Raw genomic sequence first — 12,478 nt, forward strand, 5'->3', positions numbered from 1 at the left:
TAATTATTAAACACCAAATAATTATAAGATTTTGTCGTTTGCATTCGTTTTTTCTCCCCTTTTTTTATGGGGGGGGGGGCAGAACACTCAAACGCCCATCCAGGTCGCTACGTCATTTGGGAAGTCACACGAACTGTCCCCCCCCCCCACGTGAGATCACCTCTCGTGGGTAAAAGCATCCATTTATATTGGATTTCCAATTGCCAACTTCAATAAGTTTGCATTTAATTAACTATCCATGGAACCTATTCACGTATTTTCATACTACATGTTTTCAGAGAATAAAACTCCGTTTTCCATGTATGCCACTGCACGCCCTTGGCATATCGCACATACCCAGAAGGGAAATGTCGACCATTCAAGTGAGCAAGATAACAATTATTAAACCACCAGCCTCCTTTGTAATATCTTGCACAATTTCTTAACTCCGACGCATCATTTTCCCGATCCCTTGTTGCGAAGGGACGTCCTCTACTAACCCCCAGAGAGTCACCGGCAGTGCTGCTGGCATCGTATTGACCGATGATCAGATTGTACTCACCCGGGAATATTTGGAAATCTGAGTACTTTGCCCATGCCGTGTTGTTCTCCCAGTCCTCTAAATCAACGCGTAGCTCCCATGTTCCACGTGAATCACTAGACGTCAGAGTTACCAAATTATCGTTGCCTAACCAGAACTCACCGGACAGATCGCCAAAGCCAGACTGGTACTCAGTCCAGTAACGGTTGAAGTCCGCGCTGCCATCTTGACGCCTCTGAAACACGATCCATCCTCCGCCGTCAGTTTCCATGTCACAGTAGACACGAAGACCACCATTACCGAATCCCTCTGGGTAGACTGTGTAGATACCGCTTGAACGAAAACAGGCATCTAAGAGCATCTTGCAACTTCTGTAGCGCTCCAAGGATCTATCAGTCAGTGAGTAGAGAGGTGTGTTCTCATCTGCATCAAAGTACACACTCCCTTGAGTTGCATTGAAGTCTTCGGGATGCTCTCGTCTTGTGGCAAGGTTCAACTCGCACATTTGATTGCAGTTATTAAAGTTAAACGACTTGCAACGTTCATCCATGCTGCATTCCCGTCCGCAGATGACACGAGATCGCACAGTTTTGTTTGCATATACGAACCCTCGCAGTGCACGATTTTTCGCGGCGTACATGATTTGTTGGCGTGGATGACATTGATATCCAGTGACAGTGACACAAATGACCGCGCCCAAATATATCATCAGCTCAAAAGCTCTGTGGCCGACATTCATTGTCTCCATCACTGGAAATCCGACGAGGCGCGATGAATTGAATTATTTGATTTTCCGGAATAAACAAACCAAGGGCAATAAACCTGTGTTTTTTTTAAATCACATGTAGAGATATGTGTAATTTTTCAAGTCATAAAGACCAACTCAGTTCACTCTGTTCCATAATCAGCTTTGAACTTGCTAGCTTCTTTGCATCGAATCAACGCTTATACACTGATTTTGTATCGGACCATCGCATTCTCCGCAGATATCAACGCGTTACCACAGCGCAGCGTCTGGAATGAAACTGGCGTCGTAGCGCTCCTGGTTTCCAGCAAGGTTAGCACTCCACGGAGATGAGAGACACTGATTGGTCAGTGACATGGCCGGCTCGCATTGGATTGGTTGATCCTGAGCATGATGAACGTTGACTGGTTGCGTTCGAGCAATTTACCCCCAGTACTTACACGAGTAAACGAACGGTAATCTTGATTAGAAATCCTGCGGTTTACTCGCCGTCTGAGCGGAGGTATCCTTTTTCACCAGACGAGTCGGCTGTTCTGGGTTCAAGATTGCGGAAGTGACAATGTTACAAACTGTTCCTCAGTTTATCATTGTAACAAATGATTGTTTCCCAAGTAATTTTCAAATCATTTAAAGGCACAAAAACAATGTGTACGCAAAAAAAAAAGAAGAAAAAAAGCAACTCTCGAGAGCATCGAGAGTGACCGACTCGATACGCAGCCATCGTTTCCTTGGGAAATTCCTTATTGTTGCTACACCAATGCGAACTCAAACCAGTTAAGTGACATCTAAATAACAATTAATTTGAATCTTTGAATTCAACATTGCATTTAGAACCATTGACATTATTGAGTTCGACACAGAACCAAGCTTTGGATCGACACAGTCTACCCGACTTTGTCGTTCTTACCGGCAGTTGCACGGCACTGTTGTAAGGTCACAATCGTGTAGGTCAAAATCTTGTAAGAATGCGCATGCTCACAACAGAGCGTGAAAGTAAAAGATCAAACTGCAAGCTTCCGGATCCCTCGCGACCCGCCTGTGGACATTTTACACTGGATTGCCTTTCTCTTGCTATAATCACCGTAATCACCCCAAGAAACATTCATGTTGGAATGTTATCTTGGTATTCCTGACAAATCACTTGAAGATGGGTACAAACGAATTGTACTAACGACCTAACACATCCGGCGTTTTCCTTCTTGGTCTATAGTTCATTCGCGTTTGTTTTCACATCGTGTACTTGCGTTAGGACGAAATGTAATTTTAAATGACGCGCAGATTCACCTACCTACAGCCGATGAGTTTTTATTTGTAAATGCTTATGAGTCCTTCAAGTTTATTAAGAAAATGTGTGGTCGCCTATTTCAGTTTCAGTTTTCAGCCAATGACCACGACAAAGTTATTTTATAAATTAAGTCTTTGTACAAATACGCCAAGTTCCACTAATCGACACGTATTTTAAATTTTCGGAGGTGAGAGGTCTAGTTTTTGCACGATATTTCTCTTTCACGTTAGGCTATTTTTGCACTTGAACATTCCTGTTCATGGTTCCGGAAGCGCGCCATGAGGGGTCTTGCTCCATTGTCTCTTTCGCGTCCGCATGGCGGCAGTTAATTCGACGCGAATACTTGATGGGTGCGGAAAGTGCATTGCATTGCGTGAAAGCTTTTTCAATATTCAATGAATTCAGTTTAACCTAACTAAGCTCTTCGTTTGAAGCAACTGCCGCGAAGCCAATGGAAATGTGCCCAGCCCTTTTATTGACAGGAATATGTTTTGGTTTGATTTTGGAAGTGCTGTGATGAATTTTTTTAGAGTGGGGGGGGGGATGCAAACACCTCTCTCAGTCTAGTTTGCAAAATATGTCATTTTGGAAAGAACAAAGCCACGAAGAATATCTCAACCTGTAGTCCAGGAAAAATACTTCATTTTTAAAGTGAACAAAACAGTGCATTGCAATTAGTTCCCGAGAATGACATACTAAAGTCTCAAAACATCGAAGTGGTGGAAATTTACCTCATTTGCATAAATCGCTTATACTTGTCGTGTAATATATTTGTTTCTATACTTTGGTATATTTCATTTTTTAATTTGTTGAAATATTATTTCGGTTATTCTACTTACACATCTTTACTAGATTGCAATTGTTTTTTATTCAAAGAATATTTGTAAATATGGCAAAATGCACTTATAGTGATGTCAGAGTCTGACTCCATTCCTGTATATAAAGCTTTATGAAGAAAATTCACCATTTTGAGTTTTCCCTTTGTGCAAATGCATATGCTTGTTTTATCAAAGGTCAATCCCATCACCTATCTGCCGTTTCCTGAAAACTCGATCCACCCCTGTGTGCACACCTTCTTTTGTTTATTAACATTGTGAAGTCGACCATCAGTTATTGGTTTGCAGGTAAAATAGCCTACCTTAATTAGTTGGATGCCGAGATAATTTGTAATTAGCAATAAAGAGCCAAAGAAAAAACCCAAAAACATCGAGGCCAAATAAAGGGTTGTTTCGCGTAGGCTGTTCTTGTTGCATCAGGCACTGAGTCTATAGTGCATTTTCAAGCAGCAATCTCAATTTTAGAATCGTTATCAGTTTGTAGCTACTGTGCAATTTCATAAGGATGAAATATTTTTTGAAGAAACTAAAAAATTATTCAACTAAAAAGCTATTTATTTCCTGCTTCCCCAAAAAGCATGGTAGGGGGAATCTAGGCCTATCGCCGCTGTAAGCACCAAAACCAGACCACTACTAAGTGTCAAAACAGTCCCACTTTTGACCCTACAATAATATTTGAAATGTCTTTTTCGCGGATGGTTTTCTTAAGAAATCAAGAACAGTTGCTAGTTGTACAACATTTTGCACTTTAACATTCCTGTTCAAGGGTTCCGGAAGCGCGCCATCAGGAGTCGGGCTCCATTGTCTCTCTCGCGTCCGCATTGCGGCAGTTAATTCGACGGTGATGGTGCGGAAAGTGCAATATACAATGCGTGAAATCCATTTCAACATTCAATGAATTCAGTTCAACTTAACTAAGCTCTTCGTTTGAAGCAACTGCCGCGAAGCCAATGGAAATGTGCCCAGCCCTTTTATTGACAGGAATATGTTTTGGTTTGATTTTTAGAAGGTACTGTGATGATTTTTCTTAGAGTGGATGGCAGTGCAAACACCTCTTTCAGTCTAGTTTGCAAAATATTGTCATGTTGGAAAGAACAAAGCCACGATGAATATCTCAACCTCTAGTCCAGGCAAAATACTTCATTTTTTAAGTAAACCTCACGCAAATTGCAACAGAATTGATGCAAAACAGTGCATTGCAATAAGTTCCCCAGAATGACATACAAAGTCTCAAAACATCTAAGTGGTGGAAATATGCCTCATTTGCATAAACTGCTCATACTCATGTAATATATTTGTTGCTATATTTTGATATATTTCATTTTTTAATTTGTTTAAATTTTATTTTGGTGATTATACTTACACATCTTTACTTAATAACATTTTCTTAAGCATGTCAGTGACTGAATAATTAGGACATACTGCCTTAAATGGCTACTATTATACCCTAAAAATTGGGCGCATTTACCTTGTCTCCAGATATCATCAAGTCGTCTTGCCAAACCTCAGTATTGATGAGCCTCAAATTCACCAAGTTGCTTATTGGCACAGTTACCCTTTTAAAACTGTATGTCTTGTGAACAATGGCATCATTGTGATATTTAGCCGTGAAATCAAAAGAGGGGAAATGACATAATTTGGGCTCAAATTTAAGTAGGTGAATGGTTGCTTTACGTTGGAGACTTGAGCATGATCAAGAAAATTCCCAAAAATAAAAGATCATCGTTGCTTGCAACATTTATGTCAACGTGAGAATGTTTTCTTGCCATAAACTTGGGGAATTTCCTTGAACTTGTTCAAGTCTCCTACGTTAGGCAACTCTTCACCTTCTTTTTCCCCCTCATAATTCATGGAATGCTAAAGCCCCTCTTTTTTTCCCTTCTAAATCACCTTCAAGGGCATTCGGCACTCACCCCCCCCCCCTCATATTAACATCCTACCCTTTCCTGAAAGAAAGATCCGCACCTGTGTACAATTTCTTTTGTTTATTAACATTTTGAAGTGGACCATCAGTTATTCGTTGGCAGGGTAACGTAGCCTTCCCTAATTGGTAGGCAGCCCAGTTAATTTGCAATTAGCAATATTAAACCAGCGATGCCGAATAAAGGGTTGTTTCGCGTCGGTTGTTCTCGTGACCGCACCCACTGGACCGATACCAAACAGCAATCTCAATTTCAGAAAATTGGTCAGTTTTAGCTACTGAGCAATTTCGTAAATGAGAGATCTCCTAAGAAACTCATAAAATCCCGCTAAAAAGCTATGTTTTTACTGCTTCACAAAACGTAGCGGAAACTGTCACAAATGGACGTAAAACTAAATAAGATACGTACATGAAAACACGTTTCCGCTATGAAACCATTTTGGGTTCTTTCCCCTTCGTAAACTCTACAATGAGAAATTCAACACAACAGGTGATTTTTTTTATGTTTAATAATGTTTCTTTTGTATATACAGGTTCTTGTTTAAAACATTTGTCTCCCTGTGTTTCCACTTTAGCTAAATGATTCCACTTTAGTTAAATGATTGCCGGGACGGGGATTGAGCAGGCAGATATTGGGGAAATATTCGGGGAAACTGTGTTTTTATTGATACAAGCATGTAATTAGGCACACAGGGTACGTCTTAAGAAAAATAGTTAGCCATAGAGACATGGCAGATTTATCCTGTGTAAAAACAGACAATTAGGTAGAATAACAAGCAATATTAAAAACTTTCAAAATGGCTGCCGTTACTTGTTTATATTCTTTTATCAAGGACAACTCTGCGATGACCCTATATCTTTCTCATGACATACTCTGACTTGGTGCAAATGCCATGCTCGTTTCATCAAAGGTCAATCCCATCACCTATCTGCCGTTTCCTGAAAACTCGATCCACCCCTGTGTGCACAACTTTTTTTGCTTATTCACATTGTGAAGTCGACCATCAGTTATTGGTTGGCAGGTAACGTAGCCTACCCTAATTGGTAGGAGGCCACGATAATTTGTAATTAGCAATACAGAACAAAAAACAAAACAAAAAAAACCAACAGCGAGGCAAAATAAAGGGTTGTTTCGTGTAGATTGTTCTTGTTCTTAGAATTTCACGCGTGAATCGCCTTGAAAAAGCACCATATATTGTCCGTTAGTATGCCTAATCGTCGGTTTTAAACAGCACCCCCATCGACAGATGGTACCCCTGCTTTTTGATTTTATACGGAGGCCAAGTGTCCGTACGGAGCTTTTAAAGGGACATAGAGGGGGGGAAAAATTGAAAACATCTTCGTTAGAAAGAAAAAAAATCTTCGTTCGAACGAAAAAAATCTGCGTTCGAACGAAAAAAAATCTGCGTTCGAACGAAAAAAATCTGCGTACTTGGGCTGCCGGCCGGAGACACAGACGCCATTGCTGACGACGTGGTTAATTTAAAAGTTAATTCCAAGAAGTGGTTATATTTTACACCAATGGTGTCGTCATATATAGATAACGGGAAAAAATCAAGATTAACACCGTTTGTGTCATATTTAACACTCCAGGTTTGGCAGTGTGGAATGTACATACAGAATGTAGTATTTGGTTTGGTGCTTGATCGAAATGAAAGAAACAAATATGGGATAAGATTAAAAAAATATGGTTCTCATTAGGATTGAAACCCAGGACTCTTTGCAAGGGCCGTCACAGCCTGCACTATGAAATTAGAGAAGGAAACAATCTTGTGGTAGTCCCCCTGGTCAGTGTTTTAACTGTGACATAACTGATTGAGTGCCCCCCCCCCCAAGAAAAACAGGTCCCCAAGTGCCCCCTGCAAATTATACCCCAATTATGAAACTGGTCTTGGTTTGGAATCCCGATGATGAACAGGTGCTTTTCTCTCCCATGTTTAGTTCGATAGTGATTTGGCACCACAATATTTCTGGCCTTTCCTGCAAAGTAGGGTCCTGAAAGGGTCCTGTTATTACACAAGTGTTAAAACCTTTAGCCAAACCACGAGTACTTTAAAGTAAACAGCAATGTCAATTTGCAAAAGCTTTAGGCTTTAAAATAAATACCAATTACAAACTCACAAAAAGTCACCGAAAACCAATGATTTAATTTCATGTTTATAAGACCGCTTTTCTTTATTTGCGAGTCTGTAAGGCTCATGCATAAAGAAAGCCCAAACAAAAACGGCTTAAGCCATTAGTAGATATACTTAACTGTTCAAAACATCTTTCGGGAAAACAACGAAAAGTTTTGTTCGTTCGAACGCAGATTTTTTTCGTTCGAACGCAGTTTTTTTTTCGTTCGAACGAAGATTTTTTTCGTTCGAACGAAGATTTTTTTCTTTCTAACGAAGATGTTTTCAATTTTTTTCCCTATATGTCCCTTTAAAAGCTCCGTACTACGGAGACAAAAATGTGTCTACATTTCACCATGTATGTGCAAGCGCCCTTTTCAAACAAATTTACCCCCCCCCCATCATAACGACCGTGCTATGCCCCTGTACACTAGAAGTATATGGAATGAGCCTACAAAATAATGACCAACTTTAAATCGGTTATTCTCAAAACACAGCAAAATGCGATTCGTCTGTTGGTGGTGCAACCGACGACATAATTATTGATCTTAATATAAGTGACTGAAGGTTTTACCAAAATGACCGCCACAAAATTGTTCCAAATGATACTTTGTGTCCAATATGTACGAGTATACCGAGTTGCACTAGTCTACGTGTACTTTATGAAGCCGACATTACTAAATCGTGACGCCATTTCATTCCTAAATCTGGACTCAATGTTTGATTTATTGCAGTGTTTTAAATACAATAATGGCCGAGCATAGATCCATTATCGAGACTATGGGTGAATGATCTAAGCCCCGATATATCGCCAGCTGTTTGGTCAACTGCTAAAGGTCAAGAGGTAGTTGTCTTGCATTGTACATCTGGTACATTGGTGCTGCCCTCTATAGACAGGATGTTCGCTGTTCCCCTGAAATGATGGAATTGTTCAAGTCAAGGTTTACATTGTGTGCCTCCCTCTATACAGATTGGAACGTGTATATTGTGTGCCGCCCTCTATAGATCGGATGTCCACTATTTCACTGAATGGATGGAGTTGTTCTCGGTAACGTGTATATTGTGTGGCTCCTTCTATAGATCGGATGTCCACTGTTTCACTGGATGGATGGAGTTATTCTCCGTAACGTGTATATTGTGTGCCGCCCTCTATAGATCGGATGTGCGCTGTTCCCCTCGTCTTCGTGCAATATTTTTTTAAGGTGCGTTCGTTTAGCTTACCCGGGTCGTCACGGGTAAGACAGACGGGTCAGCCACGACAGCCGGGCTAATCGAACGGTCAACCGCAGGCCATCCCGATACTCACGTGACGCTCTTAGCCGCAGCAGCCGTGGCCGTAGCCACTGACCAAACGTATGATTCAGATTGGGTCTTTACTGAAATTTACTGATATTTAATAAATTGCCCGCCTAAAAAAGGCTAAAATTATCCGGTTCGTAAGTGTGACGTCATCTCAACTTAGCCATGCTTTACTGTACATGGTGTAGCATGGCACCAATGGAACCGGAAGTTAACGCAATTTGAGTGTTTATCCAATGGGCGCTCGTAATCAGTGGTGCGTGCGCGTGTATGACGAAGTCACTTACGAACCGGATAGGCTCCAAAGACGCAATAAACTCAATAAAGGAATTTTGCAAACAGAACACTTTCAATAAATCGGAAAAACTGAATCATGGATTGGTTCTTGTCACTCGGTTTATTCAACGTCATAGGTCATTCGAACCTATTCTTTCTAGTGCGCAATATACAAGCGAAATATAAAACCGCAAACTTAGTGATAGGAAGCAAAAATGGTTTGATTCTTATCACTCAGGTAATCTAACGTCATTATATTATGCAATGCACAGGCAAAATAGCTAACTAAATACGTTTAGATCAAATCAAGTTATTCAAGTTTTCTAATCCGTGTATCTTTATACTCCATACTGTTAATTCTCTTTCAAGGATAATCAAATGTGAGTAATTTTTATTTTCTCAAATTGGTATCCGAAAGTAGACAGTGCCTAATAACATAATGTGACATTTTCAGTTTCAGATTTACCAATGAATTATGGTATCATTTTTTTCCCAATTTTGTTCTTGTTTGACAGTTTATGCGCAACTCCGAAACCACATTGTACAACAGCTGAAATTGCAAATCTCTGAATTGAACTACGATGTCTTTCAAGTTGGATATTAATGGAAAGTTTTAAATTGATAGGAAAATTTTAAATTGATATTATTGTTGAATTATATTTAACTGATAAAATGTTTTACTTGAACGATATGTGTTTTTCCATGAAAACTGAAAAACATTTGGAAATATGTCCTTTGTCCTAATAGCACTGGACAGTTTCAAATAATTTGTTGTTTTTGACTGCCATTTTAATATCGATAGATCATAAAGATTAACTAAATTTTACGTTCAATACAATAATGCTCCGGGAACGTTCAATTCACTTACAAGTTTTCGTTATGAAAGGGTTAATCCCACTCCGTAAATTGAACCTATTTACAATATTTCACAAGAACTGCCTGATTCCAACTATGTGGTGCCATTCAATTCAGGGAAGTTTCGTATTCTACATGTATGTAGAGATGGGCACAATTATTTACTTACATTCCCCCACAAATAACATTCTCATCTTACTTCCGATATTCACATTCTCTTTCCAATCCTTCCTGATTTATTTTATCAAATTATTAATGTTGCTTTATTTTTTTTTATCCTTTCATTTATATTAACATATATTTTAGCGCAACGCCGAAGTCGCTAAATCTCCGTAACTACGATAACTTTGCGGATTAGTAGAAAAGCTTTCACTTGTATTGTTTTGGCAGGAGGAAAAACCCGCGACCTAGGTTTTCAATCGATACTATTTGTTGTACTGTATTTCATTGATGCGTTTTAATTGTACAATATTCGTTTCTCTATCAAGGTTAAAAAAATATTTGGAATTGTGTGCTTTTGTTTTAAATGATATTAAAAAAAATCACTCGGGTGGGACTCGAACCCACGACCTCCTGCTTTCTAGTGCAGATGTCTTACCGCTCGACCACCGAGCTAACGTTAGCTCGGTGGTCGAATGGTAAGACATCTGCACTAGAAAGCAGGAGGTCGTGGGTTCGAGTCCCACCCGAGTGTTTTTTTCCAGCTTTCACTCGGGAGGTAACACACTGAGTATACAGTGTTTAAACGTCGGTGCAGGGCAAAACCTAATTTGATTTATATAGTATCATTATGCTCGTACATGACCATACAGAGCATTCCCCTGTCCCTCGCCCCGCGATCTCACATCCATTTTGGTTTACAAATATCACCAGAAGAAAATGCAAGAAACAGATTATTCAGGGACCCAGTTCACGTATTTTCATGCTGCATGATTTCAGAGAATAAAATATTTTTCATGTTTCAAACCTTGACAGAAACAAATCAATAGGCCAAAGACATTAAAGAGGTTGTGGATTACTCGAAGACATTTCCGTCATTTTTCGGGTATATGTAGCCTAAGGTGTGATGAAATAAAAACGACTATTGTTTCTGTCATGAAATGAGTACAAAAGGTACTTTTGAGCGCTGTTTTTCAGGTCCAGTTTCGACCCGAACGTGCAACTGTGTAAAAGTCGTCGTTGCGGGCAGCAAACAAAACACAGTAAATCGTGACGTAATAAACAGGACTCCCGATGCACAGTAATTAAAAACAACCAGCCGAATAACTTCACATGCGTTAAATAGTGTCAGACTGGATGCTGACATTGGATTAATTTTGTGACAAGATTGAAACAGTCTTGAATGTTGCAGTGTCATTTTTTTTCGTTAATGGCTCAAAGGAGGCCGAATGGTTGCCTAGGTCGTTCAAAGGTGGTACACAGGATGTTCAGACATCGCCATGGATGCCATGGTCACCGTAAAATTTTGAACATGTTCAAAACAGTCGCACAAAGGTCGCCGAGGAGGTTGGTTGCTCAAAGGTGGCTCAAATGAGGCAGAAGGGAGGCACAAGTATTGCCGTGGTTGCAGAGGGGGCATATTTATGCTCGAGGGGGCACATTTATGTCCGCAACAGGGGGACTTGGGTAAATCTGAGGGGAGGGGAGTGCCCCTGCAGTAATAAAACATATGGGCAGTGTTGTGTCATGTTGTACATTGCATCTATTGTTTGCGATTACTTATTTTAGCTTGTTTTGTAGTAGGCCATAGTTTTCATTGATTATTACATTCAGTTGTAGGCCACGCCCGAATGACGTGGCTATTTCCAGCAGTAACGTGTCCCTTTGGTGTGACTAAGCCTCTTTCTAGACATGTGTGTAATTACCAGTGTTGTAGTCGAGACCGGATAGTCCAAGACCGAGACCAAGACCGAGACCTGAAGATTCGAGACCGAAACCGAGACTGAGACCAGCCCCTTCAAGGCGGACCGAGACCGAGACCAATATGGTCCGAGACCGAGACCGAGACCGAGACCGCTGATAATAAATAACAATAGTCGAAATAAAAAAAACCAAGACTAGTTATTATAGATGAAAAAGGTAACCTTTCTATTCACAAAGAATACAGACCAAAATTTTGACCAGTGGCAGTGTTGACAAATTGATACATGACACCTTACTTGAGCAAAAAGTAGTTACACTTAAGAAATATGGGCTTTGACATGTTGTCTGCACCCAATCGTGACAAAAGTAAAAAGTTCACTAGTAAATCGTGACGTAATAAACAGGACTCCCGATGCACAGTAGCATACACGAGTCCTGTTTATTACGTCACGATTTACTGTGTTTTGTTTGCTGCCCGAAACGACAACTTTTACACAGTTGCACGTTCGAGTCGAAACTGGACCTGAAAAACAGCTCTCAAAAGTACCTTTTGTACTCATTTCATGACAGAAACAATAGTCGTTTTTATTTCATCACACCTTAGGCTACATATACCCGAAAAATGACGGAAATGGCTTCGAGCATTCCACAACCTCTTTAAAAACGCTAAACAAACGGAGCGGTAGCGATGGCATTGTCAGCAACGACCCCAACGCTATACAAATCCGAAACGAAGTGGCCAAGATGCTGATTGTTAATGGCGT

At 40.1% G+C, this 12,478-nt stretch overlaps 1 protein-coding gene across 1 annotated transcript; it reads right to left on the reverse strand.

Moving 5' to 3' along the window:
• Positions 1–245: 245 nt before the first annotated feature.
• Positions 246–1,268, reverse strand: LOC119736442 (microfibril-associated glycoprotein 4-like). The gene has a single exon (XM_038210461.1). It carries the CDS (start codon positions 1,266–1,268, stop codon positions 246–248), a length of 1,023 nt encoding a protein of 340 aa, XP_038066389.1.
• Positions 1,269–12,478: the final 11,210 nt, after the last annotated feature.

This window comes from Patiria miniata, unplaced genomic scaffold (genome assembly GCF_015706575.1).
Source record: "Patiria miniata isolate m_02_andy unplaced genomic scaffold, ASM1570657v1 HiC_scaffold_3, whole genome shotgun sequence".
NCBI lineage: Eukaryota > Metazoa > Echinodermata > Asteroidea > Valvatida > Asterinidae > Patiria > Patiria miniata.

Excerpts from the sequence above, each read along its gene's own strand:
- LOC119736442 (XM_038210461.1), bottom strand. The coding sequence starts at position 1,268 with ATGGAGACAATGAATGTCGGCCACAGAGCTTTTGAGCTGATGATATAT.